This window comes from Scomber scombrus, chromosome 2 (assembly GCF_963691925.1).
Source record: "Scomber scombrus chromosome 2, fScoSco1.1, whole genome shotgun sequence".
Lineage (NCBI taxonomy): Eukaryota > Metazoa > Chordata > Actinopteri > Scombriformes > Scombridae > Scomber > Scomber scombrus.
In genome coordinates this window covers 21490033-21512632 of record NC_084971.1, presented here as the reverse complement: position 1 = coordinate 21512632, position 22600 = coordinate 21490033, and the positions used below count along the sequence as shown (strand labels likewise).

At 37.8% G+C, this 22600-nt stretch overlaps 3 protein-coding genes across 6 annotated transcripts; 2 read left to right on the top strand and 1 right to left on the bottom strand.

The window, feature by feature from the left end:
• Positions 1–222: 222 nt before the first annotated feature.
• glb1 (galactosidase, beta 1) lies at positions 223–11068 on the top strand. Its single transcript, XM_062428598.1, has 16 exons — positions 223–415; positions 1609–1778; positions 2763–2913; positions 4361–4421; positions 5019–5113; positions 5189–5369; positions 5752–5810; positions 5900–6021; positions 6321–6361; positions 6501–6613; positions 7882–7956; positions 8134–8223; positions 8314–8427; positions 8879–9010; positions 9276–9515; positions 10502–11068. Exons 1-16 carry the CDS (start codon positions 362–364, stop codon positions 10754–10756), a joined length of 1953 nt encoding a protein of 650 aa, XP_062284582.1. The 5' UTR covers positions 223–361; the 3' UTR covers positions 10757–11068.
• A 338-nt stretch (positions 11069–11406) lies between these two features.
• LOC133992521 (claudin domain-containing protein 1-like) lies at positions 11407–17271 on the top strand. The gene is made up of 5 exons (XM_062431169.1): positions 11407–11484; positions 12244–12808; positions 13467–13592; positions 13881–14018; positions 15749–17271. The coding sequence occupies exons 2-5, from the start codon at positions 12517–12519 to the stop codon at positions 15967–15969; spliced, it is 777 nt and encodes a 258-aa protein (XP_062287153.1). The 5' UTR covers positions 11407–11484; positions 12244–12516; the 3' UTR covers positions 15970–17271.
• Positions 17272–17457: 186 nt separating this feature from the next.
• LOC133992497 (N-acyl-aromatic-L-amino acid amidohydrolase (carboxylate-forming) B-like) lies at positions 17458–21993 on the bottom strand. 4 transcript variants are annotated; one of them, XM_062431148.1, is made up of 7 exons: positions 21878–21993; positions 20860–21090; positions 20573–20765; positions 19550–19643; positions 19044–19151; positions 18601–18713; positions 17458–18393 (listed from the first exon to the last, which is right to left on the bottom strand). In XM_062431148.1, exons 2-7 carry the CDS (start codon positions 21084–21086, stop codon positions 18199–18201), a joined length of 930 nt encoding a protein of 309 aa, XP_062287132.1. In that variant the 5' UTR covers positions 21087–21090; positions 21878–21993; the 3' UTR covers positions 17458–18198. The 4 variants fall into 4 exon arrangements, with proteins under 4 accessions (XP_062287132.1, XP_062287116.1, XP_062287125.1 ...); XM_062431132.1 differs by having other exon boundaries at positions 20860–21086; positions 21878–21970; XM_062431141.1 differs by having other exon boundaries at positions 21755–21888.
• Between the last annotated feature and the right edge of the window lie 607 nt (positions 21994–22600).

The following is a 22600-nucleotide window of genomic DNA, read 5'->3' as shown; positions in this document are numbered from 1 at the left end:
AAATGAAATAGTAATTTAAAAAAAAGGTCCATGTGTTGTCCCCATAAATGCATTATAAGCTCTTATAATACATCCATGGCGCCCCCTTTGCCTGTATAAAGCATAGATTCATTTTTCTGAGTCTCCATGAAAAAAACGCGCAGTGCTGCCACCTCCTGATATAAAAGTGTAAATGTGAAATCACATGATTTTCACTTCCGCAACCCATGACGCCAGCCACACTCATTCAACACATCTAGCCCGAGTGTGAGTGCGCCCTAAGGGTGATAAGGGAAGTAGCTGCCTGTGTTTTGCTAAATGCTGCATGAAAAGCAACTTCAGTTTAGTGTTGACCTGGAAAAGGCAGCAGTGAAGACTCATCATGTCTCCAGTTCAAGCCGGAAGCGTCCTGCTGCTGCTGCTGTGTGCACAGTCAGTAAGTAGCTCTCAGTTTTTAAAGGGTTTTAATGAGGATACTAGCTGCAGCATTTTACACACATTCAAAACAGATCAAATCAGATGTTACATTCGGTTATATAAAGTTTTGCTACCATAATTAAACACTTTTAGGACCTGCTGTCCAAAATTAATAGTCAAATACACAGAAGTAATCTGGACACAAACTATATTTAAGATGGGTTGTTATATATTTGTAAACACTGGAAGCCAATATTTCCATTTATTGTCAGTTCAATGAAATAAAAGCTTGTTTTTCAGTATATATGAGCACCATAATTGTAATCTACATGGTTTAAATACTGATCAGAACTTTAACTCTCATCGACCAACATTAAAATACAAGGACTAACCACTGGGGTCAAATAAACTACTGTACTGCACAACCATCATCGAAAAATGTTAACATATTTCTTCTCAAAACATTATTAGTTATGAAATGAATGTCATCTGAAAAAACACCCCATTATTATTTTAAGAAAGTTATAGTTCATTTGCAGAATATGTACTTTTCTTTAATACAAATTGCAGCTTTTAAATTGAGTACAATCTTTCCACAAAGCTTTCAAAATGACTCACACAGGGCCTCATACTGTACTTCCCCTGTTAGTGTGTGATTATTTAAATTAGGACCCATGGCAAACATGAAGTTAAGAAATCGTTTCATCTATTTAAATTGAATAGGTGGAATTGGAAGCTTTTGACCGAAGTCTTATAGGACCCCAATACACTGGTGTCTCTAAAAAGCATAGATAAATAGAAATTAAGGATATGAATTAATTAGGAACACATTGACAAAATCATGAAAAATTGAAATGATAGAATAAAGCACCTGTGAGATGTGACAGAAAGTATACCTCTGGGGTCTATGGGTACCCAGTTCAGTATGATTAAGGTTAAGAACACTCTCCATATGACAACTTTAAATAAAAAAAGATAAAATAATTGTTTGGATACAGTGTCTCACATTGAAAGTATTATTCACAGCCCTGAGTAGACAGTCAAGGTTGCCATGTCTGAATGACACATCCTGAAGTCAGCTGAGATGTCAGCCCTGTGCCATAAAAAGATGAACCTTCAACCAAACATATCTCTACATGTGAGGATCACTGCAACACTAAAAAAGTCAAAGCCAAATTGTGTTGTAACGGTTTGTGTTGTGTTGACCTTCAGCTCGGTGCACCTCCTTCGTTCAGCGTGGATTACAAGAACGACTGCTTTCGTAAAGATGGCAAACAGTTTCGGTACATATCTGGAAGCATCCATTACAGCAGAATCCCCAGAGTCTACTGGAAGGATCGTCTGCTCAAGATGTACATGGCAGGACTGAACGCCATCCAGACGTAGGTTTACCTCATGTGCTTAGCTTTGGTTTGCTGTTTCAGCCGCTGTGTCATGTTTAAAAAGCCTTCAATACAAACACTGAAACAGATTTTTATATTTCTTATGTGTTGACAATTATTTTACATCATTTCAAAGCTGTCAGGGGCCACATGTGGTGCAGTATGGTGGTGTTAGGCAGGTTTAATTACCTGCTGACATGTTGCTACATTTACTGTAAATCCATCATGCTTCTTCCTGCTAGATTAAAAAAAACACTGTGATGTGAGTAGGGCTGAAACAATAAGTCAATTAACCAATTAATCATCATCATCGATTGTCTTTTTATGATGCAAAGCTGCCAAATATTCTCTTCCTCTAGTTTCTCAAATATGAGGATTTGCTAATTTACTCTGTTTTATGTAATTTATTTTATGTTATTTTGGGGTTTTGGCCAGTTCACCAGGTAAATAGCTATTTGAGAGCATTGCCTTTGGCTCTAAGAAACTGTGAATGACATCTTTTACTTTTATGATGTTTTATGGGATAAACAAATCACTCATTAATAGAAAAATAATCCACAGACTAACCAATAAAGAAAATAAGTTAGTTAGTTGCAGCCTTAGATGAGAGTTTCTATCAACTTCATAATTATATAGGATGACAAAAAAAATCACAATTTCATGCATGTTAGTAGAACCTCATTGTTACACGTTTGCTCTTTTGTGAGTTTACTATAGTTTGAAGAATTAGCATCAAAATAAATGAATTTAGTCTAAAATTACAAGTGATCAACAAACCCAACAGTGTGCAGGATGTTTTGGTTTCTTCACCGTCCTGAGTTTTTAAAAATGTATTTTATTCAATACACCTGTCAACAAGTAATTGTATGATTGCATTCATATTCTCTTGTGTTTATGGGCCAACCAAAAGATATAAGACCCTTCATAAAATAACCCAAACACTGGATGCGTTTGGATGACGCTGACACTTTGTTCATTTCGCAGGTACATTCCCTGGAACTACCATGAGGAGTCTCCAGGTCAGTACAATTTCAGTGGAGACAGGGATGTGGAGTACTTCCTTCAGCTGGCTCAGGATATTGGATTACTGGTCATCCTTCGGCCGGGACCCTATATATGTGCAGAGTGGGACATGGTGAGAAAAGCTACATTCATTCACATCGTGTTTATGGGTATTCAGAGACACTTAGTTGAAGTATTACTGCTACATTTGAACTCTTAGCCTATAATATAACAGAAATTAATTTGCCTTTTTTTTTTTTTTTTTAAAGAAAATGTTTATCACTGCTGTTGGATATCAGCCCGTATCAGTGAGAGATCATATAACAAATGCTAACAAACATACCTCTGTCTCTTCAGTGTTTTGTAATAGTCTCAAACAGTTTCATACAAAGGGATGACTTGTATAACTTAAAGGATATGACTGGTGATTTTTCTATATTTTATTATTATCAGCAAATCTTGTGCAGAAACCAACAATGAGTCGATCCTACTTACAAGTAATGTGTATGTATCCAAACCCTAATATATTTTATTTCTCTGTGCCACACTGCTACACTGGTTGACACGTTCCTACATTATGAAGCGTTTGGGCAAGAAACAGCTTCAAAGACTAATAACAGCGATCATGTTTCAGCCTCCGGAGAGATATTCTTTGTAAGGCAGAGGCCACTGTGCATGCATGAACAACAGAAGTCTGTGATACAGAGAAATAAGATGCATGCACACACCCACAGGATCAAATCATTGTTGGTTTGGCTCTGTGCATGAGATTTGTTGACAATGAGTTAAATAGCCTTATCCTTTAAGGAAATCTTCATTCTATCACAGCCACTTTGGTCCATTGGCTCAAAACTTACTGTTGAGCAAACTATGAATCATGTGAGTCATGGTTAAAATGATGGTGACTGTAGAATGTTTGCACTTTGGTCCTCTGTAAGGAAGTGTCAGTTAAAAATGGATGTCAGTGCTGATTTATGTCACAGATGGAAAAAAGAAGCATCTATAAAAAGGCATAATCAACCCTTGATTGATTGATTGATTGTTTTTTATTGACAGTATAAAAGATAGACAACAAATATGAATAGATAAATAAATAAAAGATGCACAGCCTCAACCAGGAACACAGCATATCTTTGTACAGTAGGGGTGAGTATATGCTCTCTGCTGTCTATTTCTATGCTCTAAACAGCAATAGTTTGTCTTTTGGGTTTTTTTGGCGTTTTAGTTTTTTGCTAAAATATGGCAAAAACGCTGTTTCCATGTTATGCTATCACTTGCCTTAAAGGAATTGGGTTTTAAGCAATATTTGAGGGGAACATATGTTTGTATTGTGGATTTTGCTGCAGGATGGTTTTAGACATGATTTAAAAAAAAATCCTGTATAAAAACTTCTCACTATTGGAATCGATTGCAGCTGATGTTTACACAAGAAGACAACAAACCTCTGTTCTTTGTGAAGGACAAAACTACAAACATTTACTGGTTTGGTTTACTTGGTTTCACAGTATGCGGTTTGGTTTAATGTAGTACTGTGTGTTATACAAAAAAAAACATACACTTTGTATAATTCTGTCAACCAGGGTGGACTGCCTGCTTGGCTTCTCAACAAGAAAGACATTGTGCTGCGGTCTTCAGATCCAGGTGAGATTCAAAGATGAAGAGGATGAGTGATGAACAAATATGTACTACATGCTGCAGTATCACCAGTCAAAAGTTTGGACACACTTACTCATTCAAGGGTTTTTCTTTATTTAATTGTTTACTGTTTCCTACATTGTAGGACAATACTGAAGACATCAAAACTATAAAATAATACGTATTGAATTACGAAGTAAACAAAAAATGTTTCCAAACTGATTGACTTTCATGTCGTAAAGTAATGATGGACAATCATTTCTCTTTACTTAGCTGACCAGTTCTAGCCATAATAGGGATTACTGCAGTTGTATAATAGGGCTGTTTGCTTTGTGCCAACGCTACCTCAGGACAACACAACTGATGATCTTAAACTCATTAAGAAGGCAACAATTTCCACCAATTAACTTTTGACACATCTGTTAATTGAAAACCATTCCAGGTCACTATCTTATGAAGCTGGTTAAGATATTGTCAGCAGAGTGCAAAGCTGCAATCAAATCAAACATATTTTGGTTTGTTAAACACTTTTTAGTTTACAGCATAATTCTGTGTTCATGTGTGAATGGTACTGTACAACACTGTAATATATGTGTGTTTCAGATTACATTGCAGCAGTAGATACGTGGATGGGAAAGCTACTCCCAATGATGAAGCCTTATCTGTATCAGAACGGCGGTCCTATTATCACTGTACAGGTGAGTGTGAAGTTTCTGTGAACACTGCAGACAGTTTGATGCTGATCTCCCTCCTGACATGTCTGCATTCGGTAGGTGGAGAACGAATACGGAAGTTACTTCGCCTGTGATTACAACTACATGCGTCACCTGACCAAGCTTTTCCGCTCTCACCTGGGTGAGGAGGTGGCGCTTTTCACCACAGATGGTGCTGGGCTTAACTACCTCAAATGTGGCTCCATTCAAGGTCTCTATGCCACAGTTGACTTTGGGCCAGGTAGGTATCAGACATAGGGTGTGAACTAAAGGGGAGCCAGAGTGGGCTAGATGAAAGGTGACCTGACATTTCATCTAATGCCATCATCAGGTCAAAATATGTCCAATATTTTGGATTATGCTGCAAGAACAGCATTCCCATCTGTCTCAGTCTACTTTGTGTTTAGTGCTAATTAGTAAAAAACTAACATGGTGAACATGGTAATCCTAATTCCTGCTAAACATCAGCCTGTTATGTGATGTTAACATTTCAAGTATAGCCTCACAGAGCTGCCAGTATGGCTGAGGACTGTTACTCTTGGGTTTCTCTATATCGACTTATTTTCACATTCTAAATTAGTCAGACGCTGAGTGTGTTTATCTTTTTTTTTTTGTTCTTTTAGGTTCAAATGTAACCGCTGCCTTTGATGCACAGAGACACGCTGAACGTCAGGGACCTTTGGCAAGTATTTCCCTCAACACAGTTTGCACTCTGATTTTAAAACCACATTTACTCTCTGACGCTTATCAGTTTTCCTCATGTATTAACAGGTGAACTCTGAATTTTACACCGGCTGGCTGGACCACTGGGGCTCCCCTCACTCTGTTGTGTCATCTGCAATAGTGGCCAAGACCCTCAACGAGATGCTGGCCCTGGGAGCAAACGTCAACATGTGAGTCCACTGACAGGCTGCATCTTTATACTGGGATGAGCAAAGTCATGCATTTCCTTGACTTTCTTCATGTTGTATGTGTAGTTGAATTATATGGATTAGCTCCATTATCATGATTATTAGTTGCATGAGGCTTGCACGCTACACAATGAGTAACACAGTTCTAGTGATTTCCAGTCAACAAAATAACATACTGTACATTTGCAACAACAACAAAACATACATGACATACAAGAGAGAAAATATGGGAGGGGGAGCTCATGTGGTTGTTAACCTGTCTACATTTCATTATTTTACAGGTACATGTTCATAGGAGGAACTAACTTTGGATACTGGAATGGTGAGAGCACTTTGATAAACCGGTTTGATGAGCTGACAAATTCATGCATAGTGACTCCTAGCAAATAAAAAGTAAGTGTGTCTGTCTCGTCAAAATGATAACCTGTGGAAAAATACTCTCCTTCTGATTTTCTTGTCAGGCGCCAATTCACCGTACAGCCCACAGCCCACAAGCTACGACTACAATTCTCCACTCACAGAAGCAGGAGACCTCACAGAGAAATACTTTGTTATCCGAGAGGTGATCAAAATGGTACGCACGCAAGCAGGGGCGTCCTGCAGTCAAATGTTATGAGTATTGTATTGGTTAAAAATCTCCTTATGCCCATCTCCTGTTTTGTAGGACGTATGTCAGTGTTACAAATTTGTTTTGACAAAAAGTTGTAAAATTTAGCGACTAATAATAACAAAGCACAACAAGCTACACAAATGTTAATTAGTTGTGGGCTACAATTAAAATCACTGATGCTAAAGTGACTTTAAATTGGGAAATTTTGAAGCTGTAAGTAATTTACCGTTTACAATTAATATAATATATTATTAAGGTTAATAAAAAAACACAAACACGCCATCTAATGTAAAGTATTTGACGGGACATGTGCCTTTAAATTGAATGGACACCACTCTGCTCCAAGTGAAGAGTGTGATATTCAGTAGATATTCAATCTTTATTTCAGACCAGTTCGATCCATAAAAACACACATATAACAAGAAACAACACACAAAGAAACAAAAAGCATATCTAAAAGACATACAAACAGCCTCTCCAGTGCCTCCAAAAACTAGAGAAATAGCAGGTACTGTTCTTTTTAGGCATGACTAAAGCCATGATAATTTCATTTGTAGAGTGCTTCAGCCGCACCATAAAAGTAAACATAAAATTCCTAAGAAGAGCGTCCAAGGTGGGAACATTGCTGCACAAACAACTGACTGGCACTCGTCCATCTAGGGAGCTTCAACAAGATTCGCAGTGCATCATTATATGACACCCGGAGTTTGTTAAATTTACCCTTACTGTAACTGCACCACAAGTGGGCAGTATACAGTGGAGTACAATATGCTCTAAACAAAGCAATTTTAACATCATCCGAACACATATAAAAATTTTCGTGCCAGCATATTTGCCTGTGCATACAATTTACAGTACTGTCGCTGTATATCATCATCATCACTCAGGTCATCCCTGATGATGTGACCAAGATATTTCACCTTGTCCACAACAGTCAGTGGATTCTCTGCCAAGAGGAAAGAGGGGAATGTTCTCTTCCTGTCTGCCTTAGTCTTTATAATCATAACTACACTCTTTTTAGAGTTAAATTTGATATCAAACTGCTTTCCGTAGTCTGAGCAAACTCTAAGAAGTTGCTGCAGACCACCTGAATAACACTAGCTAGGGGTGTTATTAGGGGTGGTATTAATGTGCAATAACAAAAATAAACTTGATTCCTTATTAAATGGGTATTTTTGAGTTTATGCAGAATATATGTTGCCTGAAGGAACTTATGTATCTTCCCACAACAGTACCGTAAAATACCAGAGGGACCGATACCACCAACAACTCCAAAGTATGCATACGGAGCTGTTACAATGAAGAAGGTAGGTACTGTAACTATAATCTCTTGTAGTCCAGTAATAGTCTCATAATCTAATATAATAAGTCTTTACTTTGTAGCACTTGAGTTAAAAAAAATCTGCATTGTTTATTACAACTTGTCTGAATATTCAAAACATTAGAAAGTGAAATACTAAAATGCCGCTCTCTGCCAATCGCAGCTCCAGACGTTATCAGATGCCTTAGATGAACTTTCCTTCTCTGGTCCAGTCAAAAGCTTGTATCCTCAGACTTTTACTGATCTCAAGCAGGTATCTTTTGATATTTTTCTGATATGATGAATAAATATGACTTATATGTATTTATTTGTTTCAAAAGCATCTCTTCCTTCTGTCCTGCAGGCTTTTGGTTATGTGCTCTACAGGACTAAGCTGCCTGTAAACTGCAGCACACCAACTCCACTGTCATCCCCTCTGAACGGGGTCCATGATAGAGCGTACGTGTCAGTGGACGGGGTGAGTCTGCAGTTTTAGATCTGACTGTGTCTTATCAAATATCACACTCAAGTCTGCACACTGCGATGAAACAGATTTTATCATTGTTCATCACTAAATCAGAGAAAAGTAGAGCTTTGAATTGAACCTCAATATGTGTCTGTATGAACATCATATTTTTGCTAATTTTAGAGGAATGTATTCACACTTGGAAGGCTGTTTGTGTTTAGACAATATTTGAGAAAAAGTGTTTGATTTTGTCATCGGTACTGAAACTCAGGTAGCTTATCAACCTTAATATATTACATTTTTACATTTAAAAATGATAACTGACCTATGTAGACATATCAGTAATTTTCAAAGCAGAATAGCTGTCTGATTTTATTCAGTTTTTGCATCCATCAGTAAAGTCTGATTATTTCTGAAATGAATGGAAAGTATACCCACATTACCCTGCTGATTTCTTTTCAAGGTGGCTGCCGGGATTCTTGAGAGAGATAAAGTCATAACCATCAATGTGACTGGGAATGCTGGCAGTCAGCTGGACTTAGTGGTGGAGAATTTGGGCCGAATCAACTATGGAAAATACATCAATGACTTCAAGGTTTTTATTGTCTAAATTTAAAAGTTACTGCCTGTCCTTTAAAATATAGATGACTGGCTAACTATTCTTTATTGGTTGGTGTACAAATGCAAGTTGAAAAAAACTTTGTCCCTGTGATCTGTCTAGATTGTTGGATTATGTGACTAATGACTATATAGTATATATATTTTTAGGAATGTGTTCTTTTACACTCCCGGCTCCAACCAAATTTCCCCTGGTGCGATAATAAAGTTTAACTTAACCCATCTCTGTTTTCTTTGCACAGGGCTTGGTGTCCAACCTGACTTTGGGCAAGGACACGCTCAACAGCTGGACCATGTACAGTCTCAGTATTGATGAAGCAGTCGACCAAGGCCTCCTCTGGGAAACAAAGCCCGGTCCAACAGGTCCACCTCAGCCTGCTGCTCTCTCTCCTCCGACCTTCTACGGGGGAAGCTTCGTCATTCCAGACGGCATTCCTGACCTGCCTCAGGACACCTACATCAAACTGCCCAAATGGAGAAAGGTATGTCACTTATATGGGACATTTATATCACAAAAAACCTAATCAATGAACTGCTTACGTCATTAACCAAGTAAAAGGGCCATACATTTGCTTCTCAAATAACAGTAAATCCGGGCTTTCAACTTGCACATAACGGTCATTAAACAAAAATAATAATGATCTCTTAATTTAAGTTTCTGTCTCCGGTATAAAATTTGTAAATGAGCACACAGGTGCCAAACACTTCTGTCAGGTTGTGTTTGTTATCAGCTGTTACCAAAGAGTGACTTTTTCCCCTCCTTTCATTTGAGTAACTCTTTAAGATAAAATTGTGTGATAATTTGCAGGAAAAAGGCAAAAGATAACAGGGAAATCTGAAAAATTAAACATAATTTGGCACAGCAGATATATCGTTTTTAATGTTTTCCTATCCGTTCAATTGTCTAGGAAACCACCAATCACTGCCCTCTTACCTTAAGAGTCTACTTTTTTCCTTTCCCATTCAGTTAAGGAATTAGGCTACCATAAACTAAAGTTTATATTAATTTTGGTTAGTTTCAAAAATGCAATCAGTATGAGAAAACTATTACATACATTTCAAGATCTTTTAAATGAAACACCATCTGCTTAAAATGGGGACATTCTCACATAAAATGACCACTAACTAGAGTCATAGTTAACATTTTCATGGTCCATCACTATCTAAAATTTACTGGAAATGACATACAGTACAGCCCTGCTTGACTCAAATCATACACTGACCTGTGAGCAAAAAACTTAAATTAAGGACTAGGATTGCACTGAAATTGGCAGACAGTAACTTAGTCAAGCGCAACTCTTAATTAATTTAAAAGAAGAATTAACAGATGAATTGATAGACAATGAAAAAGAAAAGGCTACATATTCTCCAGCAGGGAATTGGTCAGATAATCCTCTGTAGTCTGATAATCTGACCCTGTAGTCTATTGAAAACCACTAATCTGCTTTTGTAAATTTATCATTTTCAGGGGCAGGTTTGGATTAATGGCTTCAATTTGGGACGTTATTGGCCAACTCGAGGCCCTCAGGTGACGCTTTTTGTTCCTGCCAGCATCCTCAGCACGGCCACACCCAACAATGTGACGGTGCTGGAGCTGGAAGGAGCTCCCTGCAGCCCTGCGCCATGCACAGTGGAGTTTACAGCCACCCCGATCCTGAATGCAACAGTCCAGTCTGACTACAAACAGCACAGGAGAATCTTCTCTAGAGTGGATTTGTTGTGATGAAAAGGGAACTTGCTGCTGCACATTTTGCACTACTCATTGATAGACAAATATCAAATCATCACTGCTGTTAGAGATCAATATGTGACTGATTTTGCCAATTGAAGCACTGCCAAAACATGCAGCCTGTACTATCTGAGAGAATGTTTTATTTGTTTTTTTTGTGTGAAAAGAACACATCAGGGAAATAATGTATGATATGAGCATAAATGTATTGTGGGACTGTCGCCTTCATAAATGTTAAAATGATTTTGCATACACTCAAAATCTGTGATCTTATAAAGCTTGTGCCTTTTTAAGTGAAGAATAAAAACTGTGATTTGATAATACTTCAATTATCTCCTCCCTCTTGTGTGACAGCTTGTGTGACGCTGGCCAGATGTGTTTATCAGCATAATTTATCTGGATAAAGCTATATTTCATTTGTTGTAGTAAAGATGCAGAATATGAAGGATGTGTTATTTTATGTGGTTTCTATTAGCAATTTTACTGAAGACAAAGACGTTGTTGCTTACAATTCATGTGCTGCAATTAAATCTTGGATTAGTGGTGTACATATACTTTGAAGCAGAGGATGGCGGTAATGTACCAAATACACTGGTTTCATAACGCTGTTAAACTAAGAGAAGAAGAAGAAAATTGACCAAAACCGTAGAAGAAGAGATGTTCGCTCAGCTACGCGGAGAAGAAAACACGCCTTTTTTTGAGACATTTTGTTCAATTATGAGGTAAAAAAAATCTAAATACTATTGAATGCGAACTAATATGAAAATGAAAAGATTAAAGTATATTACGTTAACTAACCATGATTAGCCTGAGCTAGCTGGCTTAGCTCAGTGAGATGCTAAAGGAAGCTGTGTTATGAAACTTATATTTACATTATTTACTAGCAGATGAGGTGATTGGCTAGCTTAACAAGATGTAAAACAACACTTATTATGCATTTGCTAAACATTAACAAAAGTCTGACTTAAAACAACAATCAGGAGCCCAAATGAACATTAAATTAGTTTTTTTATGCTGTATTTATTCCTCCTTTTCATACTGACCGTAAGAAGATCCCTTCATAATGCACTTATAATGTAAGTGACAGGCCTTTCTCATGGCAATGATGTATTTAAAAGTTTATCTGGAGCTACTATGAAACTTGATTTTTCCAAATGAGTCAAATCAACTAGATAGTTTTCAACATTACAGTCTTTTTAGTGACATGGTCCCTCTTTTTGTTACTATACTTCCAAAACAGCTCATTAGGGAAACACTATTCTTCAGATAAACTTTTAAATGCGTTTTTTTGGCAAAAAAAAAAATGAAAGCATGGACACACTGTGGATTTTGGTCCCGATCACTTACATTAAAAGCACATTTGAATGACGAATGAGGAATCATTACAGCGAGGAAAACCTCTTTCAGTAATCATTTGGGCTGACCTGACTGTTGTGAACCTATCCTTTTAACCTCTGTGTATGTTTTGTTCTCTTCTGCAGGTTTTGAACACTCCTCTGTTTGGGATAACATCGCTTAAAATGCAGCACAGAAGCTGTATGATTGAATAGATTTAAATACCGACATAATCTGACACTATTGTACAGACATGCCGTAGTGCCGAAACACCAAGTGGAAGTATATTCTGTAAACTAACAGTCGAGGCTTCATCACACAGGAGCAGCGAAAGCAGAACTGCATTTGTGGTTTTCATCAGAGAACAGTTTCTCCTTGTAGAAAGAAGCTCAAATTGAGCTGTGTTCATACAGACCATCATGGTAGATAATCGCTATGCCACAGCCCTGGTCATCGGCTCTGTTCTGAGCCTGCTGGCCACCGTGTACCTCTCTGTGGCTGTGGGAACACAGCACTGGTACCAGTACAACAGTCCGTCAGTCAAACGTGACAGGGGCAACGTTACCGAGCTCAAAGAAGATTTCATCAATGGGGACTTTGATGAGAAGACGTATAGCAAGACCATGTTCCGCCTGAACGGCACCCTGGGTCTGTGGTGGAGGTGCATCCTGGTGCCAGTGCCCAGCCAGTCACCCTGGTACCAAGAGCCAGGTATGAATTCCTGCTCTGAATATCACATACAGTTGAAGCACAGTGCTGTATTTTAACTAAGAAACTTTAAAAAATATATCTAATAACATTACATTCTATTTAATGTATGGAAAATGAGTGTTGTAAACTGTGTATAGCTTCAATAAAACAAGATCAAACAGATAATCAGTTAATCATTGCAGCTCTACATAATAGTTATTGTTAAGTTGGTTACATAAAGTTTGAGTGAAGTAGATTATATGTATTTTTATATTGAAAAACTGATGTGTCTCGTAATATACACATTTTAAAGAATATAAAACAAAATGTATAGATAAAATAACCAGATGTTAAAGTTTTTCTTTGGGTAATCCAGTAAATTAATTCCACTTTTTTGTCAATATCATTATAAACTTCAGTATTTCTGCTGTCAGTTACTTTCATTGTGTCATTTTGTCCATTTTTCCCTGGTGCATAATATTCTGCTAGTTGTCGCTATATTTCAGATAACAGATCTGTTTTAGAAGATACCCAAGGTTTATGTATCAGAATTGGTTGAATATTGCTATAAAGGGTTAGCTCATTGGTTTGTAGAATTACTTACTAAATCATATCCTGTATATTTGTAAAATGATAAACGTTGCTCATTTGAATTTCTCTTTTCCAACTCTGACTTTAGATCCCAAGACTTTAAATCCCACAATGGAGACGAAGTGTGTGAGCTTCACTCTTCCTCAGCAGTTCATCCCAAAGTACAAAAACCACGAAAACATTGACAATGCTGAAGAGGATCTACTGAGAACATGTGAGTCCAGTCTCAAAGCCTCCTGAGACAAATCTGTGACTCTGGCCATTAAAAACAAATAAATGTTTCCTTCTTTGTAAACAAATTGATTCTGTGTTGAAGTGTTATGCTGAGTTACTTTTTAGCATGCTTGTATTTTCTCAGCAGTTTTCCTCAAGTTGGAAGCCAGCACAGTAGTTTTAATTTTATTAGTCACAAATATGAATTAACCGTTGATTTTTCCTGCTGTAAACATTAAGTGGGGAAAGTATTTCAGACTTTTTCTGTTATTATTTTATCTTTGTTCAGACTTGTGGAGGTGCCAGTTTCTCCTGCCCTTGGTCTCATTGGCCTTGGTGTTCCTCAGCGGCCTGATTGGGGTCTGCGCCTGCCTGTGCCGCAGCTTCACCCCCACCTTGGGTGTAGGAGTGCTTCATCTTTTTGCAGGTGAGACACATACATATAAACTCCCCATGGTCTAACTATAGACTGTAGAATTAGGAGGCACATCTTTGACCTCACCACTGTCGAGGCAGACACATAAAAAAGCACTAATTTAGGCAAAAGTTGGGGGATGTTTGCAAGCAGCAAATACCTAAGTGTCACCTGTCTGCAACAAGTCTGTGAGATTTAGGCAGCACCATCCCAGAATGTGCAGTATCCCTTTTACTTCGTGAATTCAGTCATTTCTTTTAACTAATTTCAATTTGATGCAGAATCTGTCAGGTAAAGTGCGACACACACCGACTGGCAAACAATGCATTGACCCTCGTCATTTGATGACAGCAGCACAAACTGGCAGGAGTCTACAGGCAGTAGAAGTAGCTGAGATATATTAGCTGGAATGTTCTGATCAGGGGAGCGAATGTTTTAAAGTTTCTGCATTGATGCTGAGAAAAAAGAGCAGCTGTGTATCTTGGCTGAGAAACAATGACGATGTTGGTGTGTGGGTTTATATTAAAAACAACTGGTGTGGGTGTTTGTACCGGTAATGCTGGAAAAGGATGTAGTGTTTTCCAATCACGTGTCAAGTTCAAGTTTATTTATTTGTCATTCCAGCCATATCTATTAAATTCATACAGCGGAACGAAGTTGCATTTCTCAGTGCAAGAAAAAGATATAACTAATCATAAGATCACATGAGAACAATTAAAAGACAATAAGGTAGCAGCAGTTAAAAAAGACCAGTGCATCTGGTGTTCGGCCGCCTTTAGACCAACATGAACTCTGTGTGGGAAAAAAACCATAGCAACACAACACAGGCCGACTTGAAGTTGAACCAGGCTGCAATGTAACATTATGTCACTCGGCAGGGCACTGTGTTGGCCAGTCACAAACATCCAAGTGCTCATTGTGGGTGGATCATGTTGTAACATGAACACTGTGTTTCTGCTCTTTACCTCGCGATTGTTGCAAAGATAGACTATTTGCTGCTGTGACACCTCTCCAGATTTGTGATGTTTTGGTCTTTAAACCCATAAATCCGGTAACTTCAACTGGACGTCGAGGATCGTATTTCATTGTGCCACCAGTACATTAAACAACACATCCTCACCAATGCAGCCCCCTGCGCTGTTTTAACACAGAACTGTTTTCAGCACTTACACCAGCAGTGCTTCTTGTGAAGTGAGTTTTTCTGAACACCTACTAACTGTGACTGATTTCCCCAACTTATAAAAAGAATGATGATGATCTTTGCATCTAACATCACGACATGCTGCTGATTAATTACTGCAAACCAAATACGCAATGTAATCTATCAGTTATTGTCACCTGCTGAGCTGAATCAGACACATATAAACTTATCATTGCATGATCATTTCATTGTTAGATGATGTAAAAAATCAACTCACTCATTAAATACGCTTTGCGTTGTTATGTATGTAAGGCCTTGGTTTGTTTCTCCTCTGAAGATTATTGAAAATGGTTTCTTTTGATGTTAGTGGGAGCTGTCTTTATTTCAGAAAAGATATGGCTCTGCAATATGAAACTCTACTTTTGGTTTAAACTTCCAATGACACACTAAACCGTTCTTGTGTCCACTTGTCATAAGAAGACCTGTAGTTTAGATTTTTTTAAGCTGTGGTGGTTTCTGGTTGGACCACAGTCTACTCAATCTACTGTCTTTACAGTCGTTTGTGGTGCTAATCCCTGATCATCTCTGCTCTGTTCATCAGGTCTGTGCACTCTGGGGTGTGTCTGCTGTTTCCTGGCCGGGGTGGACCTGCTCCACCGGTATTCGTCACCGCCAGAAGGAGTGGAGGGCTCGCTGGGCTGGTCCCTCTACCTCGCCCTCATCTCCTTCCCTCTGCAGATGATGGCAGCTGCTTTATTCCTCTGGGCGGCCAGGAGTCACCGTAAAAACTACACCCGCATGACTGCTTACAGGGTAGCCTAAACAAGAGAGACTACTCTGAAAGCGTACCTTAAAACCGTCTACTGCTATACTGCTAGACTTCAAATGGATTCAGATTGGATGACTGTAAGGGTTGTAACTTGTCACTTCCTCTCCAATAATCTTCAGATATAGAAACATTTTCCTGTTATCACAGGTCACCTACACGCCTAAATGCAGGGATACACTAAACCAGTTTGTAGCTGATCATCATAAGTGCTGATAAATAGAAGTTTATTTTCTTCTAGTTGTGATTTTTCATCTTAATTTTCTAGCATCCATATCCTGTATCTTACCCAAAGCATGTTCTTACTGTATTTAAACATCCAGATGTTAGAGATCATTTGTTACTTCTGGTGTGAATGGTGTTGTTATGCATTATTTGATTGCCTTCTTTTTGGTTGCCATTGATTTTAAAGCCTCTCATCACCTTACCCTTAACTGAGTTATAGTTCATAAACGTGTACTGTAGCAAATTTTAGACCTGCGGTTACCCAAGTAAGGGTAGCGTTACTCTAATGCTGCATGAAATATATCAAATAAGCCTGTTTTTCCTTATTTTCAGTTCTGTTTTTACATAATCTGAAATATGGAGCCTTTGCTGTGCATGCCTTTTTTAAAGCTGACATTTCAGTCATCTGTGGTAATTGTTGATTTGAGTCTGTGGTATGTGTTGACTAAATGTCACAAAATGTCTCACTAAAAATGTAACCACTCATACTCCATTGCTACTCATATAATATTTATTAAAGCAGTTAATTTGAATGCTAAAAAACTGAATTGATTTGATTGCCACTTCAGAAAACCTGTGACCTTTTTCTAATATTTCAATTCTGATGTTTCAGCCCCAAATTGAACTACTGTGATTTGTTGAAGTGAAGAACTACTAAAATGTTTTTTTCTTTTGCTGCATTCTCTCTCTTTCTTTAAAGTGCAGTTTCATCAATTACTCAACTGACTGTTTTGAAAACCAAATATAATTGCATCAATTTAAGCCTTTTAAATGTTTGTTGTTGATACTCCTGTCGAATAATGATGGATTTTTTTCAAGTGCAAATTACTATGATTTCATTCATTCATTTTTATTTGTGTGGAAAATTAATGAATTTCCCTTTTTTGTGTGTGTGTGTGTGTCAAATTCTAATTCACTTGTCTGAAAAAAGCAGAATTCAGATTGTGATGTTTTTTGTGTCACAACGTTTTGTTACATGTCTTATGTTTATACACTCTGGCTTTTGTATGTTTCTATGTATTCAGAAGCACACTGTACTTGTTTCTGTATGAATAAATTTGACTTTTTGCTCACTTTGGTAGATTGTGGCGTTATCCTTGCAAGATAATTGCTGAAACTACATCACCAGCCGTCATAGTACGGTTATTTAAATATTGCATAATAGCCAATTGTTAAATATTGCAAATATTATTCTGATAAATACACATGTTTGCAGTATCAAGAGTTACATTAACAGCTGCTCACACTGACACCAGAAATCAGCTTAATTATAAAACCTTTTAATAAACTTCATTATTGATAGTATCATATCAATCATATGGTTATTTTATTACTCTTTGTTAACGATACCCTCTGGATATGTTTTAAGATATTAAAACTGTTTAATTCATCCACCTGGATGAAGACAATGAGAAGCAATTATGTTGTGAATTTTAAACCATTCCTATAACAGACTTTAAGTCTTTCAATAGTTTTTTCCCTCTGCTCTAAATAAGCGTACAATCAAAAATCTGTTGGCAACTGTATCTTTTTACCTTAAAAAAGATCCAATTCAGGTCAAAACACACAAAAAGTGAACCATGTTTTCATTCATCATTGAAATCATCATTCATTTTTTGCACCTTTGCTACAGTGCAAAAAGATCAGTGTCCTTAGGGTAATTGTTTCCACTTAATATACAGTCCGGAAGAGAAGAATTATAACTCCACCACCTGTGCAATATCATTCAGTAAAGTACCAAATCATCATTTCACTATGAGCTCTCACAGAGGAGGCTTCAGAAATATAGTGAGGTGGTACACAGTATAACGAGGTAATCATGTTATCATGCCCAGCACATGTAGAACATTTTATCAGCATTGCATAGTGCTGTGTGTTTTCTCCTGAGAATCATATGTGATCATTTAAAGTATGTTTATACATGGAGCATACAAATTATTTCTGTACTTTTAATTTAAAGTATCTCCGGTACATCTTGGTCTGATTCCATCTCTGTACTCTCAGTCCTTCTTCACACTGATGGATGGAATGGTCAGAGTTTTCTTCTGAGCTAAATGGAAAGCAATCTTCTTCTCATAGTAGGCGCACTCATTCACAAAGAAAGGGTAGAGTTCTTCACCCTCGTGTTTCACCATCTCACCAGAAAATGACTTGAATATGGGGTCGCCCGGTTGGAGAAGCTTGAAGTCGTTATCCTGGAGAAAGATGGAGGATGTTATACCGGGTGAATTATTATGCACCGTGGCAGCTTTTGTATGCAAATATGGCATTTACTGTTTGGCATGAGAGGACTACTGAATAGGTTCTTTGCTTTCTTGAATTCATTTATGTTAATGTATGTTGTGCTGTTTAAGTGAAGACCTACAGCTTAATATATGGATGCCTCTTGTCCTGTACTGTACCTGTAGCTCTGGATGTATGGCAGCAGTAATCTCACTGGTTGTAGTATCCCTTGGGTAGTCAATGCTCCTCACCAAACTGTATGCTTCCACCTTACCTCCTTCAAAAGTGGTTCCTGCAGGTACAGAAAGTAGAAGTATTCAGATCCAATGTAAAAATACTCCATTACAAGTAAAAGTCCTGCATGAAAAATCATGTAAACATTAAAGCACATAAGTCTTAGTAGCAAAATGTACTTAAAATATTAAAATAAAAGTACTCATTTCAGCCTCTCACAGATATCATGTATGGCATCATTAGATTATTAATACTGAAGCATCAGTGTGCAAGCAGCATGTAACTGTCATAGCTGCTGGAGGTGGAGCTAGTTTGAACTGCTTTAAATACAGTTAGATACTTTAGTCCACTGGTTCTGGGGATTGTTTTTTTTGGGGTTGTTTCTCACCAGAATTGAATTTTTGAAGCCACTCTAGTGTGAGGTCCACCGCTTCCTTCACAACGTTATAGATATCAGCTCTGAGCACTCCGGTGGGTTGAGGGCCGACTTCGATCGCTGCAGAGAACAAGAGAAACAGCTCCAATATTAATTGTTTCAATTAATTCTTACTTATGGTTATGTAGACACAGACAGAAATACACACACACGCGCACACACACACACACACACACACACACACACACACACACACACACACACACACACACACAACACAGTCTGGAACCACAGGTCAAGCAGAGGTTCATAACAAGTCCTGGTAAGTCAACCGTAGTTAACTTAACACACACACACACACACACACACACACACACACACACACACACACACCCACACACACACACACCACACACACACACACACACACACACACACACACACACACACACACACACACACACACACACACACACACACACACACACACACACACACACACACACACACACACTTACCAAAGCCATGTTGGCCCACTGATTCTAGGGAGTAAGCCTCAGAAATTGGTATATCCAGCTGGATTGCTCTCACGGGGGCAGACGTCATCTTGCTCTGAAAAACAATAAGTCAAATTTTACAGCACAACCCTCTGATTCTTACACACAATGATTTTACAAGAGCTGTATCCTGGAAGTGCACCTTAATTTAAGATTTTGATTCAGACCATGATTACATTTGAAAAATTGGTTCTGGAATATATAAACAACATAAACACACATTAAAATTCAGACAGTATGATGATACTTTGCAGGACTAAATTATAATAAAATTTTAAACAGAAAGAGACAAAGAAAGCACCTTATTTAGATTTAGCTTTCTGACTGTAATAAATAAATCAATGTATGATTAAGTAGTACTTTGACAAGCACTTTTCCCTATTTTTACAACCCATTACAACTCAAAGGTTTACTTTTAATATTTACATTCTAAAGTGATTGTCATTACAAAATGTACCCTTTGGCCCTGTTTATACCCAGCATAAACATGCATCCTGGGTAATCTGGTCACAAATGTACAGTTAAAACACATTGATGTCCTGAGAGAAGGTCAAACAGCCCTGCTCATAGTTATTATGTCAGTCAGATTTGTTTTTAGTGCAGAGCTAAGAGCTAATACATTTTTTTTAAGAACTAATATACATGTGTGGGCTTGGGCTATTCCAACTGTTGACTTGAATTTAGCGCTGTCTACTTGTGATGTTAATGCCAGGTGTAAGCAGAGTCACTGATTCCTAGCTTTTTATGCTGTATGTATCTTCTCATGGTGTTTTTTATTGAATCTGTGTGTGGCATTTTTTAAAAATGCAGCATTTTCTATAAAGTTAAACATAACTTAAGTGGAAGACATTGCATTATGAGACCTGCATTTCAAATATTTTCTTTCTCATAATGGATCTTTGGCACCTTAAGAAAGTAAGAACATCTCAGGTCATGAAGTTACTGTTTTTTGTATTTGTGTGGATGACTCCATAAAGCTCTTACCTGTATATATTTATAAATGTGAAGGGTGATCCAGTCTAAGGAGTAAAAGATGAGGCACAGGCCCATGTTGGCAGTGGTGTTGTGAATATCACAGACCAGATCCACGGCATCTCTGCTTCCTTTGGGCCCGAGCAGAGCATTCAGCTCCTGGGCTCTTCTCAACTCAAGGGGTGTGGAGTCTGTTATGGGGCCACTGGAGGCCAAAAGATGAGAGATAGTTTTCAAACATATAGCTTTGGTTGTCTAACAGTTTTACTCTCAGTTTTGGTACCATTTTTTCAACTTACCTCAGTAAGGCATTTGTGAAACAGCGGTTGAGATCTGTTTCTATGTATCTTCTGCAAGCATCAACAGCTGCTGGGTTTGACAGGACGGTGGTTACAGAAACAGATCCAGCAATATCAACCTTCTGTTTCTGCATTTCCCTCACCATGTACACGCCTGACATCTCATTTCCGTGGGTGCCGCCACAAACGGCAACACGGGACAATGGTGGGACAGAGACATGCTCCATCTGTCTGAAAAAAGGAGTTTGTTGTTAGAAAAGTTCTGTCCTTTGGTGTGCTCTATACTGCCTGTGCAACTTCTGAGCAAGTCAGCATGTTTGAAAGTAAAGGTAAACATTCACAGAGTCAACTGGAAACCTCTTTAAAATGTAAACATTCTCTATATAAACCAGTTAATCCAGAGTAATGTGTGACTGGATGGTGAAATTAGGTTTAGCCAGTGGTCAGAAACTGGGGTGAAAAGTGCAAAGTCTTACTGAAGGACAATCAATGAATCATTTCATGTAATAAGTGACAGACCCAGAAGAGATCAGTAGATTCCTTAATCTCTAAGTAAACATAGTATCCAAATGTAAATACAACATTAGAATATATACAGACACTGTTTAAATGTTTAAAGTTTGAACATTGTTTTTATGTAAATGATTGCATACAGTACAAGACTTCCTGGACGGCAAAAAACTGTAAATTCCTCCTATTCTCTCACTCCTATTGTCAATAGGAAAGACTGCTTAGTATGTGAGGGGATAACACACAAGAGCAAAGTGCTACTCTGCACAGATCAGGTTATGTGATCAGCAGAGAAACATTAACATGTAAATGAATTGAAAATTCCTCAAAAATAGCAAGAAATATATGAAGGAAACTACGTCCAAGGCTGTTTTAGTTGTCTTACCTTTCTGCAAAGCTCAGCCCTGTTTGGCAATCACTGAACTTTAGTAACCTTTGAACTTAAAGGGACGCAGCAACAGTACTGCAGTATTTATAACTTGCAAGCAAAGCAATTCACATCGCTTACCTTCCAGTCAGGGCAATTAACCATTCACATGCACAGGCATGAATGACTGTCGAGTAGAAAGCAGACCAGGTACACGTTGTCCCAGTCTACGGCTCGTTCCCCTCCCTGACTTGTTTTTCTTTCACCCTCCTCTTTCTGTTGCTTCAGGTCAAATTTCAAGCAGTTAAATAGTTTTTGTGACATAACAGGAACTCACTCTCTTAAAATTATATTCATAATAACAATCTCCATGTTAATATAAATGTATGCTAGTTTCATTTAACATAATGTAGGTTTTAATTGAAGAGTATTTGAAGTTATAGGTGACCATAGGTTCTTGCACTTCCACTTCATGCAACATTATGACACATTTGCACACTGATATGCGCACTGATATATATTAGTTATAGCATTTAGATTGCATTTAGAAGCATTGATTTTCTTCTATTATTATTTTCTTATTCCTGAATTTATATTCATAATATATTTATGTAGGTCGCAAAGGTTGGTGTGAATCTACATATTTTCACCTGACATTCATCTGATTAAATCAAATTACTTTCTATTACTCCTTGTCTTTTATCACCTACTAAGTGTTAAAGTATTAATTACCTTAAATAGCCACATCTTTCATTTATTTTCCTCCATAAAACCCTTGCGGTCTCTTCTCTTCTATTTCTCTCTTTCTCCCTCTCCCTCTCTCGCTCTCAAGTCCTAAGCTCCATTAAGACATGTAATCCTGCT